The sequence below is a fragment of the Pseudopodoces humilis genome, chromosome 5 (genome assembly GCF_049639895.1).
Source record: "Pseudopodoces humilis isolate 2021_Gansu_Grassland_sample_001 chromosome 5, ASM4963989v1, whole genome shotgun sequence".
NCBI classification, from domain to species: domain Eukaryota; kingdom Metazoa; phylum Chordata; class Aves; order Passeriformes; family Paridae; genus Pseudopodoces; species Pseudopodoces humilis.
Genome location: NC_142204.1, coordinates 41,006,090 through 41,025,736, shown reverse-complemented (window position 1 = coordinate 41,025,736; position 19,647 = coordinate 41,006,090). Strand labels below are relative to the sequence as shown.

General features: G+C 41.8%; 1 protein-coding gene across 2 annotated transcripts in view; it reads left to right on the top strand.

Moving 5' to 3' along the window:
* Window positions 1-298: 298 nt before the first annotated feature.
* The window catches only part of SRGAP1 (SLIT-ROBO Rho GTPase activating protein 1), a 139,674-nt gene continuing 120,325 nt past the window's right edge, over window positions 299-19,647 (top strand). For both annotated transcript variants that reach the window (XM_005519318.3, XM_088055030.1), the window contains exon 1: window positions 299-799. In XM_005519318.3, coding sequence (XP_005519375.1) covers window positions 733-799 — 67 coding nt within the window. In that variant the 5' untranslated portion in view covers window positions 299-732. The remainder of the gene's footprint in view (window positions 800-19,647) is intronic.

The following is a 19,647-nucleotide window of genomic DNA, read 5'->3' as shown; positions in this document are numbered from 1 at the left end:
CGGCGGGGCGGCGGGGAGGCGGAGCGGGCGGACAAGGCAAGCGAGGACCGGAGGCGGGCGGGCAAGCAGGAAGGGAGGAGACAGCGGCGAGAGGGCGGAGAGAAGTTTATTCTCGGAGACACCTCTCCAGGGCGCGGCGGGGGAGCCGCCCCGAGCCGGCGACTGCTCGCCCCGCGAGGTTGGGACATGCGCCGCGGCACTGCCGCCCGGGGTTAGTCACGGCGGGGCGCCAGCCCCGACTTCCCACCCAGGCGAGCGCGGCGGCTGCAGTCACCACTGTCTCTGGCGTACGGACCGAACGCGGCCGCCTGCCTCCCGCCCCTCGCTCTCTCCCTGCTTCCCTTCCCCTCTCCCGGGTGCGTGAGGAGAGATAACAATGGTGGGGAGCAGCCGCCGGGCCCCCGCCCTCGCCTAGTGGAAGCGAGTGCCCCGCGGCCGCTGCTCTGCCGCCCCGCCCTGCGGCGGCCCCGGGCCGCGGACCGCGTTGCTGCCGGCGGCGGTGCCGGGAGGCGATGGTGCCTGCGCCGGGGTTAGTCTGATTGCCGCTCCCCGCCTCGCCGCCTCCGGTGCCGGCGGCGCTCCCACGGGGCCAGCGCCCGCCGCCTCCCCGGCCGCCGCGCTCGCTCGGGCTTGTGGCCGCCTGACACAACTTGGGAGCTTCTCCAGAGAAACAAGAATAATTAGTGATAATCATTTATAACGAGGCGGAGAAGCGGAAGAAGCGAGTGGATAATGTCAACCCCGAGCAGATTCAAAAAGGACAAAGAGATTATAGCGGAGTATGAAAGTCAAGTGAAAGGTAAGCGCGGGGAGGCAGCGGGAAAGCCGCCGAGGGGGCTGGGCGTCCTGCCGGCCCCTTCCCCCGGCTGCCGGCCGAGCCGCCCCCGCCGGCGGGGCGGCCGGTCCCACTTGCCCGAACTTCGGGGCGGGAGGGAGCGGCGAGAGGGCGGCGGAGGCTTCCCTTCACCAGCGCTCCGAGCGGCGCCGGTGGGTCCGAGGGGCCGGGGACGGACGGCGGCTGCGGCGGCTCTTCCACAGCCCGGCCTTCGCCGAGCACCTTCCCTTCCTCCACCGACTTCGGTAACGCCCGGGGTGGGGGGTGGGGGGGGGGAGGGAAGGGGAAAGGGAAAGGGAGGACAAAAAAAAAAAAAAGCTTGTCAATTACTGATGCGAGAGACAATGCTAAGCCGTACCCCTTTCTTGAGGCACATGGCTGGTGTCTCCCACCCTCCCCTCAGGGCTGTAGTTCTTAGTTGAGCTGTAGAAGATGGTTAATAAAGAATTACCCTTGACTGCTGAATGAGCCCATTCAGCCATCCCAGGAAGTATTTCAGCCTCGCATCGCCCGGCTGTATCGCATCCAACTATTGTGCCAAGGACAGCGCCGGCAGATCCTGGCTTGAGCCACCGGCGCTTCCAGACCCTCGAGTTTCCTCGCCTAGCGTTTTCCCTCTGCCAGTGTCTTGGTTGGGAACAGAGGTTGGGAAAGTAGCGACATGGCAGTGGGGTGTGGGTCTCTTGGTGCGCATCCTTCTGGGTGCTGTCGGGGAAAATATTGCATAATACAATACAATAATGCAATTAATGAATTGTAATAAATCCAAGGATGGATGCGAATCTGAAACACGGCATTTAAAAAGCTATGTAACACCTGAACTCTGCTTTTTAAAACGATGCTGGTGTGCTCTTTACATAGGTAGGGTGTTCCCTCCTTGATTCTGCCCGCAGACTGCGATGTGCAGAGATGGAGCATATCCTCATGCAGGTCCGTGGGCTTCAGGAACAGCCCTCCTGCTCCACGCAGGCAAGGGCTGGGGACCTTCTCTAGGAGGCATCTGGAACAGGGTGGGAGGGACCACTCCTCAGCTGTTGAAAGATGTATTGACTTTGTGTACTTGAACAATATATTTTCCTCTCACTTGATCCTATGACATCAATTTTTCAAGGCAATGCTTGTAGTTTTGTTGGGGTTTTTCCTCTTAAAAATAAAGAGGTAGTTTTTGAGGGTTTTTTTCTTACTAAGATTAACATTTTGTGAAAAATACCTGTCACTATTGAAAGTCTTTTTGTGTCCGAGGAAGGAATCTATGCTTAAAATAAGAGATCTGCCAGATAGGTGAGCAGAGCTGTCAGGGTAGGCCACGTTTCAAGTGTTTGTCTGACATGGGCAGGGCCAAGACAGTTCTCACACAGCTGGTGTATTCACTGCCATTGAGCCCTTGAAGGGTTGGCGCTTTTGCCTCTCTGTGGACATGGTGCAGATTTGTCTTGGTCACTGAGCATAAAAAAATGTTTGAGATCTTAAGCTTATTGCACAGCATGCAGACTGTTCTTTGCCTCCTCCTAACTTGATTGTTAAAGGCTCAGCCTTTGTTATCTGCAGCCAGTTGCTGTATATGCCAGTCTTTTCTTTTGAATAATGAAGAAAAAATGCCATGCCCTTCAGCTATGTATATTGTCATTTCAAAAGACACCAAAGATTAAGATATAAAGTACTCTTTATAACCTGGCTCTCCTTTGGTGTCATGGTCCCCCATCATAATTGCAGTGGGAGGTGGCATTTTTAAATATAGCTTAATAGGAATTTTAACTTGCTTTGCTTCTTTATGGTGGTCTAGGGTGTGTGCAGTCTGGTCCCACCCAACTGTCTTTCTGGAATTGTTGATTAGCAGCTGTTTGAGAAAGTATGCTGGGCTAGCAATTGTAGTCAGAGATGCTTTTTCTTTAACCAGCATCACTACAATTGTATTTTAGGTGGAAAGAACTGTCTGTGCTAAGATATAATTCTGCTTGACACCAACTCAGTACTGCTATAAAAAAGCAGTGATACCACTGTGTGATACATTGAAAATCTTTTTGATATTGAGGGTTCAAGGCCTAAGGAATCAGTCCTAATTAGCCAACAAGGTAGCAGTAAGGGAATGTAAATCCAGGAAAGTCAGATCCCTATATACTGCTTGGAATTTCTTAGGTTAGGAGAAAGGGTGTGGCCAAATTGCTTTTGCTGCCTGTGATTTCTGGTGTTCGCAATGGCTAGCTGATTTCTCACTGCTGATGTGTTTAGTTGCTGAAGGATGTGGACAGCTGGGCAGCAGACTGGCCATTTGAGGTCCTCCGGACAAGCATGTGCCCAGGAGTGTGTGTGTATGTATGTACAGGAGGTATCTCCCGTACCTTGTTGTGAGATTGCATTGAGCCTGGCTTGCTGAGCATCAGTGTTGGTGCTTCAGAGACCGCACCACTGATGTGTGCATTTGTAAATCCTGCCCTAAGATGTCTGAATATTAATACTGAAGGAAGAGGGGCCTGCAGTGTATATGGTGCCATATTTGGAAATGAGGATTTGATAGTGCCATTCTTCACATAGCTTTTCTGCTCTTAACTCCTCAAATAGGAAACAGTAACAGATGTTAATTGTTCCTGGTTCCTGAGTGGTGTAAACTGACATCTTCTCCTTCGATTTTTAGCAGTATCGCTAGATATTGGCTATTGCTATAGTTGAAGTCATTCAGGAACAGCAGAAAGTTTGTAAATGTTACCTGTTACTTGAAATGTTTGTCAAGCTGAAATAAACAAGGTACTTCTATCTTGTTGGGCAGAGCATTTTCTTGCACCTTTTTTTGCAACATCTTTGTTCTTCAGTCTATTTTCTGTCAAGAACTGTCACAGTTGAATCAATAAGGCAGGTGTGTTTACTTCCCTGCACTTTGTATAGAAAGCAGAAATATATTTCTTTAGGATATTTTACTACTGAAGTTAGATCTATCTAGCTGGAAACCTATACCTGCTGTTTTGGGGGATGTAAGAATATTATGATGGTGTGGATACCTTACTTTGTAGACATAAAGGCACCTGGAAAGTAACATAACTAATAAAATATTCCTGGTCATCCACAGTATCAGTCATACCTGTGTTTTTTGCTAGAGAATGTGGTAATTTTATTTGCACTCTGAAGTCATTAGAGGTAGTTTCACCAACCTTGCAGCTTGGGTGGGGGATACAACTAGAGCTAGAAAGTGGAAGGAATACATCTAGGTGACCAACAGACTGGTGATACAGTTATGAGCCAAGTATTAACTTTCTTCTGTATGACCCTATTAGATTTATAGACAGCATGCCTTAAGGCAATTGACTGTAGTAGCCTATCTTACTACTTGTATTCTGAGGACCAGCTGCTCCTTGGTACTGCCAATAGTGTCAAGTAGTGTATATTGATAACGTTACTGAGCAATTCACAATAGTGAAGAAATAATAGAGCATCCTCTGATGTCTGTGAGTGGGTGTCTTGAGTATGGTAAAGAGTGATCTGGTGAGATCTTGAATACCTGGCTCCGTTTGGAAATTTATCCTTCTGAAGTAGAAATCTCTCATAGTAGCAGGAGGTTTAGGGGTATACTGCTCAGGAGCTTTTTGATCATTCCTGTTAAACTGGCATGTTTGCCTTCATAGGACTTGTAACTGGCCTTGCATGCATAGGAGAAATGTGCTTTGGCTAGGTAAACATTGTATTGACTAATTATCGAGCCTGTCTCTTCAGAGAGATCCTCTGTATGGTGTGATCTGTTGAGAATAATTGGGGTTTAAGTCTCAGCCTTCTTACACAATTGCATCTCCAACTGAAAAGTGCTGAGGGAAGAGGTACTTAGATCCCTCCTTTTTCCACCTTTTCAGTTGGAAACGACCTAGTTGAAACACAACCCTAAAAGCAGTTTGTGGAAGAAGATACTTTCCCAAGATCAATATTTGCATGGCCTTCTTCAGAACAAAATATTCCTATTTTTCATCAGAAATAACTTGGTAGCAGTCTGTATTACATTGCCAAACTCATTTTTATGGAAAATTAAAATTCTCAATTGTGAAACTGAATTTCAACTTCCCATTAAAACAACAACAGAAGCCTCTCTAAGAAAAGGCAGAGTTCTGAAGTACAAATTGGGCTGTTGTTTTAGTAAACTGATAGCTATTTTGAATAAAGTCTTTGTAATGAAATGTTTGGTACCTTGGATGATGCCAGAATTCTTGAGGTTTATTTTAAAAAAGAGCTGATGAATAGATGCCAGTTTTCAAAGTTCAAGTTTATCAAGTGTGGTTAGCAGAATTTTTTCTGGTCAAAGAATTTGACCACACACAGGACTTTGGCTGATACAGAAAGGATATGCTATGTTCCAGTTGGAGTTATGTTGTGTAATGAAGTTCCTTATCTTTTCTCCCTCCGTTTTCTCCCATCTCTCTGATCCTTCCTTTCAGGATACAAACTCGGGTTGTCCAGGTAAGTGTTAATGAGTTTGTAGCTGACTATTTAGCTGAAAAAGGTATCTGCAGATTCAGTCATAAACTGAACAGTTTTTTGGTTGGTTTTGGATTTGGTTGGTTTTAGGTTTTGTTTTGTTCTGGTGGGTTTTTTTTGTAATCAACATATTCAGTACTCTTACTCTTCCGCAGCTTTTTTGGAATGAAAACTAAGGAACTTGGTTTATTACTATGCTGTGTATCAAAGTATTTGGGGCATGGGGAAGCCCTGCAAAATGCCTGCTTCCCAAAGGTCATGACTGAGGAATTTCAGAGGTTTTCTTAGTCTTTCTATACAATTAAAGAAAAAAACCCCACCTTTTACCTTTTTGAAACGTAAAAAGGTTTACCTTTTTGAAAACCCCACCTTCATGCCTTTTTGAAAATATGACCAAGTGTCAGGAAAGTACACTTTTTTCCCCTGATTTGACCACACACTAGCTGCTGTGTTTCTGCACCACAGTGAAGCTACATTTATTATTTTACTTGAATTTAAAAGTGAATAAAGTCTAAATTACTATAGCACACATGAAAGGATAGGTAGTGAATGCATTGTCTGAACAGTGTTTCTTTCTGGCAGTATGGCAATCATAATGCATATTTAATGTGTATATTTTGTAGATACACATTTTGGTTAGTCTTTAACACAAAGTTTTAACTTGCCTCTGACTCTGAAGCAATTCGAAACTTTTTACAATTGCTTCTTTGGGGCTTTTTTTCTCCTTTCCAGGCATATTTTGTATGCAGTTTTGCTCTTGCAGAGCAATGCTTTAAATCATGCTAAGGTCATTTAATTTCCTGCCATTATCTTTTATTGGTCATTTTTTTATGAACTGGAGTTCTAGTTGCTAATAAAATTAAACACAGCTTTGAAGCGGCTGCAGTAAGACTGAATGGGATCCAAATTTCTTTCCATTTTCTGCTTCAGACTTTGCTTGTGTTAGGTTTTGCCTTTTGTGAAAACTGTTCTCCTTGTCAGTCAGAGGTGATGGATGGTACTGCTGGAAAAAATTGGGTCAGTACTGTTGAGATTGGATAAGAAATGCCTCCTGACCATTACACAGCCTGTTAGAAATCACTGACCATGACTTGACAGTGCAGCTTGTCTGATCTCTGCTTTGGACGGGGATGGACATGCAGGAGAGCACAAATGGAGCCGGGCGGGAGTCAATGCAAGCTCCTGTGGTATTTGTTCTTCCCTTTACCTTTTTTTTCCCAACCCTTCCTACATCTACCTGTGATGCTATCCCACATCTAACCTTTCTGGTCTCCCTAGTGGAAATCGCTGCTACCTTAACTTGTATTAATCCCTATTAGAGTCTAATCTACTCTTACTGCTCAGCTTTCACAGGGCAAAATAGGCTTTGGAGTGTGGGGGTTGGTATGTGTGTGAGCGATTAGGCTAAATGTGTAGCAGGGCTGCCTGTGCTTGGGGTGCTGCTGCCTCTGCTTCCTGCAGGGTTTAGTCTTAGGGCAGCATTTCTTCTGTGAGTGGCTTCTCCCACGTTGCCATGTACGGACTGAACCCTTCCAGGGATCTGTCCTGTACTGTGCTGTGAGCTATCTGGGCTGATGTGATTGAGTGCTGGCCATCTCTGAGGCAAGGCTGGCTGACCTTGCACTGTGCTGGTCAGTGTGGGAGCTGTGAGTCATGAATGGCCTCTTGTTCCTGAAGTTATTTCATCTTTTCTTTCCCCACGTTCTGTCTCTTGGACACTGTGCCACACACCCTGATGTTCAAGAGATTGGGGGGGTATGTGTGTAGGTACATACATAGGCATGTGGAAGAAGAGCAACAGCTGAAATTTGGAGGCAGTGGTTGAAGTGCAATGACTGTACCAATAACAGGGATGAGGTGGGTGGGCTGTGCAGTAGCCCATACTTGGGATGAAGTGCAGAGGGCCACTGTTGAGAGCATGGGTCCATCTTTTGGGTAAGAGACAGAGCTGTCTGCACAGGAAGACTCCGTGCTGTGTATCTTTTACATTGTCAAGGCTATGTCTGGCACCAAAGCTAAAGCAGTTGGTTATCAGTGCTTTTTCCTTTGTTTCCAAGACTTAAACAACTGCAGGCTGTTCTGGCAGTTTGTGTGGTGCCTTGGTCCTGTGGGAGTGCTCTAAGACAAACAATTCACTTTGATCTGTTGTAATGGAGCCATAATCCTGAGGCACTACTTCCTCCAGAATCTACTGTTTCGTGCAGCTTGTGGAAGTCATCTTCTAGTAGACACTGAAGTGTGTCACAAGTGAGTTACAGCCACCTGGTAGGCTAAAAGTGTTTTACCTATGCTCTGCCCACTAATCTGTTTTGTCCAGGCAAAGCACTCATATTCTCATGCCATTTTCAGTTAATTTAAGTTTTGTAACTGATCAAGGAAGATCTCTTTAAGAACTCCTTCACGCTCATTTTTTCTCCTCTGTCACTATTTCTCAGGCATATACCTGTATGAATTTCAAGATGCAATATTCAGTCTTGTATCATGCAACCCACTGGAAACCTGACTTTTACCTGGAGGTGCCTGATAAATCCTGAGATTGAGATGTAATCTCATTATGAAAAATGAAGAGCATTTTGGTAATAACCCCAAGCAAATCTGATGTTCTGTTTCCAAGAACTGGCTTGTATGTGGCCATGGCCATGACTTCATGTTATTCTCCTGTCTCCTCTGGAAGGTGTAATTGCTTGGTTTAGCTCACAGTTGGCACAGTAAAATAATCCCATCTTTAGATGCATGTTAATGAGGTAGGTGTTGCAGGTAGGAAGGGAAAACCCACTAAATGTGCTAAGAAAATGTTGTGGAGAAAGTGTATGCTTTATTATTTGACTCTTTAATAATCATATCTATGACATAAATTAAAGATGGCCTGTGTTATTTACTCCAAACTCTATCCAGTGCAGGACAATGCTGTTGATCTGTCTTTAATGAAGTCTTTCCTAAGGTATGTGGGTTCTTTGTCTGTATTTACCTTGATCATAGCATCTGAGGGGTTAAATTAAAAGCATTTAATTAAGGTGGTAAGAAGAGAAAAGTACTTTTTCTTTGTCTGTTTTTCTCAAAAAAGATTCAGTAGAACTTGCTTAGGAGTCTGACCATGGATTCATCAGTTAGGATATTCTTGTTAACTTTATCTATTATTGACCAATAAAACATGCTTTAGTTTCAGTTGCAACCTCCTGAGACTTTTCTTTATAGATGCAGAAGTGCTGACAAGCACGCAAGGGAGCTGTATTAGCATATTAACCAAAACATTCTCAAAATATACTAGACCTAAGTGGTTTTTTTATTGTAAAGCAGAAGTTACAAAAAGTATAATTAGAACACTTATGGTACAGTATTTCTTGTTAGCTATATTGGGAATAAAAAGCAAATGCAGCTGGCTTACCGGATGATGACTTCCAGGAAGTAATGGTTGTAACCCTTTACATAATTAGCTGTTGTGGGAAACAAAACTGACTAGAGATTCATTTAAACTATCCAGACTCCTTAACTGACTCAATGCTTACTCATCTGAATTACTCTGCATGTAAAATCTGCTAGCAGTTTGTTGGTGCTGTCTTTTCTGGTGAGTCTTTGAGATGTTGCTTGTTTCTTCCAGTGTGTCACAAATGGAGTGGTGCACACTTTTGGCTTTGCTCTGTGTGTAAAACTAAATAAGGAGACAGGCTGATCCCCTTTCACTTTGCAGTGTGCATTCTTTCATATGGGAAAAGAAAGCAGTCTCTACTGTTTTAGCCAGTTCTTGGAAGCAGAGTATCTGTTTCCTGAAAATCAGAGGAATCTTTTAATGTTAATGTTTATAAAGTACAGACTATACCAGAAGTCTAATAAGATTCAGTGATAACTCTTGTATGACTCCGTTCTTTCGACAGCCTGTCTTTTTTCAAACCTTGCTGTTCTCTGCTTTTCCCCTCTGATTCTTTTTTTAAGCAGAGAGAGGATAAACAATCTAAAGCATCAGGTCAGAGGCAAGATAAAATAAATGTTCATTCAGTACCAAGATGAGCAGACATCTCAACTGAAACTTTCTAACTCAACAATTAAATTACTGTTTTACACAATAATGGAGAAATTGAAATGATGACAAGTTACTTAATTGAATTTTTAAAATATAGATCAGGATGATCTGTTATTCTGCTTGTTCTACTAAAACCAAGAAAAACCAACCCTTTTGAAAAAAGACTTTGCCCTTTTGTCATATGCTTCAATACTGGTCTCTCTAGTTGCTGTGACTAAGTTGCCTAGGCATAAGGTTACTTTTATTTCTTTGAGAGTATTTATGCAGGCATTCAAAAGGCATGCTAAAAAAGAAAAAAGCTCTTAACCCTTATCATAGGATTCTTACTACACCAAGGTTGCCATAAGTGCTTACACAGTACAGCAGCCTCTACCTCTTGCAAATCACTGATTTGCAATGAGTAGGAATGAAACTGTATAAGCTCTTGTTCATAGGTACCTCATGTATTTTGCAAATTGGTGTCTGCATTCTTGGCTTAAATAATACTAGTTCCTTGAGGAACCAGCTGTGTAGCAGAAAGCTAGCTTTTGTATGTGTTGTGCATATGGATAACTGGTGTGTTTAAGAACTTGACAGCTATGCTGTGCTTGCTGGCTGGCAGACTGCTTGAGGTTAAGACCAATGTAAAAGGGTTGTTTGTATTTTGTATCTTTTTTGGGGGCTGTCTTCATTTGTGCCTTCCTAATTTCCAAGTAACAATGCATAAAATTAGTGAGATTCTTAATGTAATGACAGAAAATAGAATCAAAGTGTTAATCTGCTCAGATACTTCAGCATTAAAATCACAACCATGTGCAGAGTGGGAGAACGTTCCCCTGTGCAGAAGAGATGAGGTAGCAGGTCCCCACCTGAGGAGAGATGCTCCTCTCCTCCCAGGGTGCCGTGGAGGAGTCTGGTGGCAGCAAGTGCCATCATGCACACCCAGCATCACTTCTTCCTCAGCAGCCTGTGATGAGCAGTCTGTGCATCTGCAGCTGAGCTCATCGGATTATTGTGGACTGTATTGTAATCCTTTAATTGCCAGCCACTTCTGATGCCATGATATTGTAGTTGTGGGTCAAATCCTGTGCTTCTTAAGCAGTATTTCCACTTTACCTGTGGGATGGTGCAATAGATTACTCCTTGTGAACTTGATCGTGTGGCTTTAATGAGCAAAAAAAAGCCTCACCACTCTTACAGTAAAGATTTTCTTCCTTATATCTAGTCTAAAGCTAATTTCTTTCAGTTCATGGCCATTACCCCTTCTCCTATGACTACATGCCTTTGTAAAAATTCCCTGTCCTGCTCTCTTGTTCCCATTAGGTACTGGAAGGCTGCTCTGTGGTCTCCCCTGAGCCTTCTCATCTCCAGGCTGAGTAGCACTAACTCTATCAGCCTGTCCTCATAGGAGAGATGCTCCAGACCTCTGGTCATATTCATCATGCTCTGGACTTGCTCCAGCAGGTCCCCATCCTTGGTGGCCCCAGAGCAGGATGCAGACCTCCAGGTCTTACCAGAGCAGAGGGGAAGAATCACTTCCCTTGGCCCATTGGCCTTGTTCCTTTTGATGCAGCCCAGGATGTGTTTGGAGTTACGGGCTGCAAACACACATCACCAGATCATGCTGAGCTTCTTGTCAACCATCGTGCCCAAGTCCTTCTCAATTCATTTTCTGTTCAGCCTGTATTTGTCCTCGGGATTATCCTGACCTACCTGCAGGACCTTACACTTAACCTTGCTGAACTTCATGAGGTTTGCAGGGGCCTACCTTTCAAGCCAATCTAGGTACCTCTAGATGCTATCACTTCTGTCAGCAGGTTAGCCACACCACATAGCTTGGTGTCATTAGCAAACTTGCTGAGAGTGCATTCAATCCCATTGCCCATGTCACCAATAAAGATGTCAGAAAGCCCTGGTCCCAGTATAAACCCCTGAGGAACACCATTCAATACCACTGTCTTCAATTTCGATGTTGAGCCATTGACCACAACTTCTTGAGTGAGACTATCCTGCAAATTCCTTATTGACCAAGTGGGCCATCTGTCAAATCCATGCGGCTCCAGGTTAAAGACAAGGATCTTGTGCGGGGTAGTGTCCAGTGCTCTATGCAAGTCAAGGTACATGAATTGTTGCTCTCCCCTTATCCACTAGTGCTGTAACCTGCATTACAGAAGACCACCAAATTTGTCAGACACAGTTTGCCCTTATAAAGTTATGTTCGTCAGTCACGGTGTTTTCCAACTGCCTTAGCATGATTCAAGAAGATCTACTGTGTGGTCTGGCTAAACCCTGAGGAGAGACTCCCATCTCTGGGAAACCTTACTGGACATCCATAATGTTGAGCAAGAAAAACCCTTTTTTGCATATCAAAAGGGAAGAAATCAATGAAAATAAGAGTCGAAGTGTAATTCCTCCAATATATATTCCCTGACAAGCAAACCTAGTGGGTTGCTGGTGAGAGGGTATGGGTGTCCAGAGGGTCTGTTCAATGAGATTGCAAGCACATGCTTTGATAGTGACCTGCTTGGCAGCTCAGTATAGCTCTCTGTTGTTCCCTGGTGGTTCCAGGATGGTCTCTGTAATTGTTGAGGGGGCAGGTCTGGAGTCTCTGCTCAGGCCTAAGAGGAAAGACTTTCAGGCTACAGTAGCAGTTTTCAGTCTTCCATAAGGGCTCAAAGAGGCTTAGGGTGTAAAATATCCCATGGGATTAAATTCATATATGAACTCTAGCTCTTGTGTTTGCCTTTCAGATGCTGCATTTAGTTCCTCTTTGGTTGCTGCCTCACTTCTGGGGTGTTGGCATGTTTGTGTGACTGCATATACTGGCCTACATGTTTATTTTGTAGTATAGTTTGAAATGCAGCATCTCTAATATTTATAGACCAGAAACTGCCTTGCCTCCATCTGGCAGAGACAAAGTGCCAGCCTCATCCATGATGATGTATTCGGAGTTGCCACCAGAGTAGACCTAAAACTGTTGTTTTTTCTGCTGAGCCATGTGAAAATATGTATGAAATTGCAGCATCAGGAATCTGATCAGTGCATCCTTCCTAGGGATCAGAGCATTTGCGTGAGGAGTTCAGTTCTGTATTTTGCTACCTTTATCTTACTCAAAATTGAGTCTTGAGTACAGATCTCCCACTTTGCAAATGATTGCTCTGGGAACTAAGGAACTGAGTATTCTTGGACAAGTCTCTCCAGTTTCTTGTTTGTTGAAGCTCTCAAGCTCTTTCCCAGACTTAATGAATATTTAATTATTTAACAGGGTGATTATGAATCCATTGCCTCGTAGTTAGAGCAGCACCAGAGAGATAGGGTTCTTTGTGAATTCCAGCAAAAGTGTTCCTGCTCTGCTTTTTTAAAGAAATGGAAAATGAGGAGGACTGTATGATTGAGAAAATTATGTGACCATTCTAAATTAAAAATACTTTATTGATCCGGAGGGGGGATTGTTCAGAGGATACCTTATTTATTTATTTATTTATCACAGAATATACATAAGTATACAGAAAAAACCACAGCCCTTTCTTTTGTAATGATTTTTAATCTTAAAGCACTTCCAGGATTGGCACCAATTTTTGGCAGATTGTCTCTAGTTTTGCAGATAATCTGTGAAAGAAATGTTTGCTCTGAGCTATCTGAAGGGTTCACAGATGAATGTCTGTTTGCTTGAGCCTTTGCTTTGGTGACTCTTCCTGCAGCATTCCCTCCATACAGCATAGTCAGTCCTATATCCCATGGCAGTTCTGGTCCCCAGGTGTCTGAGTTGCAGATTCACAAACAGCTTTTTTTTTTTTTTTTGTAGCCACTAGAAACTTACTCAGCAAATATTCCTGACTTACGTAATATCTGTGAAGAGTAGGGTTTGGGGTTTCTTTGGGTTTTTTTGAGGGCAGAAAAAGTTACTTCAGCTGATGTTTAAGTTCCCTAACTATTTATATGTAATCTGTTGTTTTTTAATTGTAATATCTGACTTGGAAAGCACGTGCTATTTACATTATGCGGCTTTGTTTTTGCTTAGCATTGTTTATGTTAGGATATTTGAAAATAAATTTAATTTACTTGCTTTTTTTGCTTCCATCTCTGCATTACTTTTCTTTCTCAGTTTGTAAAATGTCAGTAGTATATCATGGGATTAGCTATGATAACTGAAAACTCCATCTTACTTGTAGGTCTGTAGCAAGATGCTCTGGAAAAGAGCTTTTAGTTTGTAACTTAAACCATGTATAGTGCAGTGGAGATTGAGATGTGTTACAAAGATCATACAGACCATTATTCCTATTCCAGTGTGTTTATAACCTTGGAATTACCCCTTTGAATCTCATCTGAAGAGTTTGTGATTTTGGGAAGACATACCTCTGGTATAGTTCTTGTGCAAATGAACCTGACTTAGTGAAAAAAAAAAAAAAAAAAGCTTTCAGCCTCTCCTATGTCAGGGCCAAGATTCTCCTCTAACGTAAGCAAGAGGACTTAATTTAAAGTGAGGAGACATCTTAATTCCAGGTGACTGAATGGACTGACAAGAGTCTACGTGTAGTGAAGGTAGCTGTACTTGAATCAAAAATGGGGTATCAAGTTTCTCGTTCACAAAACTGAAGGAGTATTGATTAAACTGGTGTTTCTCTTAGGGAGTTTATTTTTCCTATAATGGGTAAGATTTTTGCTGAGGTCTGGTATTTAGGTGGTTTCCTAAGCAGTGAGGTGGGCTTTGCTGAAGCAGTGCCGCATGTGGATGGGGTGGAGCTGGTGCTGGTAGGTGATGAGGAAACTTCTCAGTTGTGTAAAGACATGTCCGTACTCTCTAATGTGCCTGAGATGCTGCAGGAAAAGCTTGAGACCCACTGCAGTAAAATTTCTGTCAGTTAATGGAATAGGCTTTGAATGCATTCAGTGCACTGAATAGTTGCTAACTAATGCAGGGCTGGAGGGATGAATGAAGTGGTACTGCTTTTACAAGCCCCGAATAGTTGCTATGTGTCCTGTTAGGACACATACCAATGCTTACTTCACACACATCAATTTGTTGACCTCACTAGAGCTCTTAACCTTTCTAGGGCTACTAATCTCCATAATGTCTGAGGGATTTGGCTTAATTTTGGCATGGGAATGTGCCAAACAAAGGTATCCAACTATGAGTCATCATTTTTTGTAGCAGGACATTAAGACGTAGTCCCACAGTCAATGTGTCTGGCTGATACTTGCCTGAGAACTTGAAATATCTGATCTATGCTTTTGGAAGCCTGACTTTTTAAGTGTAGGAGAGACTGTTCTGAAGCAAAGGTAATGTAATACAGAATATACTGAAGCAAAGCAAGAACTGTCACTTGAATCAGATGCCATTCATAAAATAAAATTAGTGTAGGTTGTAGATGGGGTTATACATATATTACAGAATGTTTCAGTAGTACTCAAGATGCCTTGTTAAAACTGTAGTGGTGATGTTTTCAAGTTACTGACTGTTACTTCCTTTTTTGCAAGTAGCTTAACTGAAGTGTGGCACAATAAAATAAAGTCACTTCTAAAATTTATTTGAGGCACTGAATTGTGGAGGTAATGGAGAGTGATGTGAATGTCACTTTCATGTCTGCATTATAAAATGCAAAAGCACAAATGTAGTAAACACAAGGCTCTTCTTGATGTTTTAATCTTTTAAACCTTTGAAATGGGGGTGTGCTTGAAAGGGCTTCTAAATCCATTGGTTAGTCTGTGCTGTCTTGTATTGTGTTCAAAACCATAGCAGATAAAGGAAGAGTGATCAGAAAGCTTAATGCAGTAAGAGCGTCACGACCTGTTATGTAAAGCAACATTTGGCAGGGCCTTCCCAGCTGCTGTAAATGAATGTTAACAGCATTTTATCATCTGCTTTCACTGTCTTTATTACATAATCTGAATATTTATGACCCTATTAATATATTTAGCCTTGAAATTGCAATATTGAAGGAATGAAGGTTCTATAGAATATTGGACAACAAGAATGATTTTATTTTTTGCCTCATGAACAAAATTTGTGTTAATATTAAAAAGCTTTGGGTTCATATTTCAAATAAGTTTACTGAATTGCTTTACAGGTATATATTATTTATTTGCTAAATTATATATTTCTCTAAATACTGCCATAAGAAAAGTATCTTGGTGACAGAATTGCGTTGCTGAACATGATTCGTCTGTGTATATATAAAATACAAAGCAGTAACAAGAAAGTGATGACTTTTGTTACTTGTAATGCAAGTCCTTGAATCCATTGTGATGATACTCTGTAGCTGTGACCAAACATAGCCAACCTACACCCAGATCCAGGCTATGAGAATCACTTCCATCCGAGAGCTGCTCCGGGTTGGATTCTGGGACAAGGTGTGGGCCTAGTTGTTACTACGAGGGTTTTGTGTGGGTGGGGGTTTTTTTGTTGGTTGGTTGGGGTTTTTTTGTAACCAAAGTCTTGGTTTTTGCTGCACTTCATCACAAACATACATGCCCTCCCTCTGTTGTGACTAGCTATGCATTTCACATCACAAGACAACAATATTTTATGTAATTAGGGTATGTGTGTACTACGTTACATATCTGGGCACTGGTTGCAGATGCTGTCCCGCTACTGAATGCATGCTTGCCTGTGTCATGATTGTACCTGGAATTATATGTAGGATGGTAATATGCTTGGTCAGAAGATGAGTGAGGAGCTGTAAGTCATTTCCCTTGGGAGCCTCTTGGGTTATATTATGTCCCCAAACAGAACTGAAAATTACTATTTCAATAGTCATCTGAAAATTTCTAACAAGATGGTGTGTACAGCAAGTGGCTCTCTCTGATGGAGTTTACAAGTGACATTGGTATTGTGGTCCTTTACCATCCTGCAGGCTAAATAGCTTAGCTGCAGGCTCATATTTGCAGGTTGTCTACAAAAATCCAAAGTGAAAAACGAAATTTTGCATCTGAGTGAAATTAAGTTCTTGGTCGCTTTTATCTTTGAGTGCAAAATCTATAGCCTGTCTGAAAGCTGCTGTCCTAAAATTCTTCCTACTGATTGCAGGGCTAGAGTTCAAGAGATGTAGGTGTTTGTGGAGGTAGGTCCCTTTTGTTTCTAAAGGTCTCATGGGTGTCATGCAAATCCTGTGGTGTGTTGTGACACTATACCTAACTGACTCGTAATGGTCTGTACTTCCACCCTCTCCACAGTTCAAACCTCATGGTACAGGAGGCAGCTGCACATGACTCTAAGTGTACAAATTCTTAAAAATGTAAAGATCAGTGGTTACAGGGTGTGGTGTGTTAGAGACAGGAAGTTAGTTTAGATTAACACATATTTTTTTAATAGTATTTTATCCCCAGACAAGGTTGTTAAAGTTAAATGCAGAACTCCAAATGGTCTCTCTTTGCTTGTAGGGATTAGAGATTTAAATATGCATTGTTCTTCTGGGCAACAGTATTGAGCAGTCAAGTAAGGTTCATAATAGAGCAAGAGAACCTTTAATTAGGACAGGAGTTTCAATTGCATTCTTTTTTGCTTTGTGTAAAATAACCTTGCATTAAATCAGATAAATAAAACAATGGGGAGATGAAGGAAGTTTGGAAGAAGAACATCTATTTAGAAAGTTAAGTGCCAGGTTTAGAGTAAACCAGTAGTTTTTATTTGGGAAACTCTTAAAATATGATTTGCCTTTTCCCAATCCCTGAGCATCCAAGTCAAAATATTTTAAGGAAATATTTTTCAGCCTATTCAGTGGTTTGGGGATTTTTTACCTGAGCATCCAAATCAAAATATTTTAAGGAGATATTTTTCAGCTTATTCAGTGGTTTGGGGATTTTTTACTGTCTTTGATTTTTCATCCAGGAGATACCTTTACTGTATTGTAAAATGAATAGCAATGCTTACTTAGTTCTAATATGTTGAGTTAGGTGAGTACATGCATTTAATTGCATTCTTCCCTTACTCAACTTTGTGCTTACTTTGTGTGACCTAAATACAATGCAGTATTTCCTTTAAACATAAAGAATTATAATGAATTTTTTCTGGTATCTTCTGGGGTGTACATTGCTTTGTGTTGTTGGGGTCTTGAAGTCAGTAACCTTCCCTACAGCCTCAGCAAGTTGCCAGTGCAATAAATTATAAAACTGTCACTTTTAAAGAGTAATACCTAATTAGCTTCAAGGGTTTCTTAATTTGTTTCTGAAATTACCTCTGGCAAAAAAAAAAACAAACTAGTCTTCTCTTTCCATCAGACACTGGTAAAAGGAAGCCTAGCAGGTTTGAAGCTGGCTTTCTTTTGCACTGGCTTATTTAATGTTTACTGGCTTATTATGTGCTATGAGGCAATGGAATAATATGTCTTAAATGAGTTTTTTTAAGGAAAAGCTCAAAATGATGGTGCTGGTGAATTTGGGCATCTGTCTTAGGCCTGTCCTCTGCAGTTTAAATGCAAAATCCAACAATGACGAAAGACTGCCGTTGTCTGGGAAACAATTGATTAGACTCTTTGTTTGGGTAGAAGAGCTCTCATACATGACTCGAGGTAGTCCATTTCCCTAATTACCTATCTTTTTGGCTATTTTACAGCCTTCTGCTCAGTCCTATCAGGAGAACACCTTCCAGAGCAAAATCCATTAGGATTTTAAAGGATCCCTTTAAAGGACCTAACCAAATTTGCTAAATTCTGAAGAAAGCAGCTATTGACTTTATGGGACTTTGAGAAAGGGAGGACAGAGCCCTTTATGTTAAATAACTGATGTGATCTTCTTTGCTAAAAATTTTATTTTGTGGAATGTTCTACAAAACTATTCTGCTTTTACTGGGTGAGTGGTAAACTCCACTTTAAGTGCAGAACAGCATCTCAGTTGCGGAGGTGCAAAGAATACTTCATAGTAGCAGTATACTTGAAACTTACTGAAAGCTCCTGCCCTTACCCTCATCTTACATCCCCTTTGGTGCATCCCATATGAGTAATTTATTTGCCAAGTAATGCTATTGTACTCCCTCCCCTTGGAACAACCTCATCTGGCATGTGGGATTCTTTACCAGGAAGGAGAGACAGGGACATTGTGTTGCATTTATAGAATGTCCTACTAAATGGCTCTTCCTGTTGCCTGACTTGATCATGACTGATTCTTGTTTGTCACAAGGATCAGTACAGTAACTTTATGTAAGGGAGGTAGTTAGTAACCTGAGAGTGGAAATTCCAAAAGGTCTTTTTTTTCCCTTAAATTTCAAATAGTGCCTGTTACCTCTTGTTCTTTCAATGCGCATTGCTGAGAAGAGACTGGCTCCATCTTCTCTCTTCCTTCCCCCTGTCCTCCATTAAATATTTTTATTCATTGTTAAGATTCACTTTGAACCTTTTCTTCTTCAGGGTGAAAATTGCTCTAGTGCTTTAATCATTTTTGTGGTCCTTTGCTGAACTCACTCTAGTACTCCCATTGGACTGGAGAGCCCAGAACTGGACACAGAAGTGCAGATGTTGTCTTACCAATTTTGAGTAGGGACAAAAATCTCCTCTACCTGCTGGCAATGCCTTCCAAGTGCAACCTGGAAGGCTGCTAGCTTCCTTTGCCACAAGGACACATTGTGGACTCATGTTTAACTTGGTGTTCATCAAGACTTTTTTTGTCAAGCTGCTTCCCAGCCTGTACCATGTACTAGTGCATGCAGGTGCAGAACTTTGAACTTCCCTTTGGTAAATGTTACAAGGTTCACATCTGTCCATGTCTCCAGAGTGAATGTGTACTTATGATGGATGGATTTCTGGAGCTTATTAACAAAATTCCATGTAACTTAGATTACATAATTAAATTAACTAGGGAAATAGTAGTATATAGCTATTAAAGCAATATACTGCAGTAATACTGTGGGTCTTTGTGAATTAACTTTTTTGGTTAAGCAATAATTGTCCTCTAAACTTTTTAAACTAATCTTGCACTGAGTAATTTTAGAATAAATTCTGTAGGGTGGATTTAGTACAAGAATGTCCTAGGTTAGTGGCACATGCTGACTATAGTCTGCAAGAATTTTTTTCTCTGAAAAAACAAAAACCAAAGAAAAACAAAACCAAAAAAAAGGTGCATCTTCCATCTTAATTGAACCCTTGAAATTTGTGCCTACAAACCAAATGAAAATGGAAACTAGATGTCTTGTCAGCAATTGCAAGCTATCAGTCACAGCTATAGATGAAAGCTAGTACGACCTACATCTGTCGTGTTGATACAATGGTGCCAGCATTACAGTTTCATTGTTTAGGTTTAGGGTCAAGCCTGTTGAGACCTCTTTTTATTCAGCTTTGAATGTATCCATTTTCATTAAGTTTTTCAAAGCTGTATGAAAGACTCAGCAGGGCAAGATGTGACGATGCTGAACTTAAGTTAGTCTTGCAGCTAT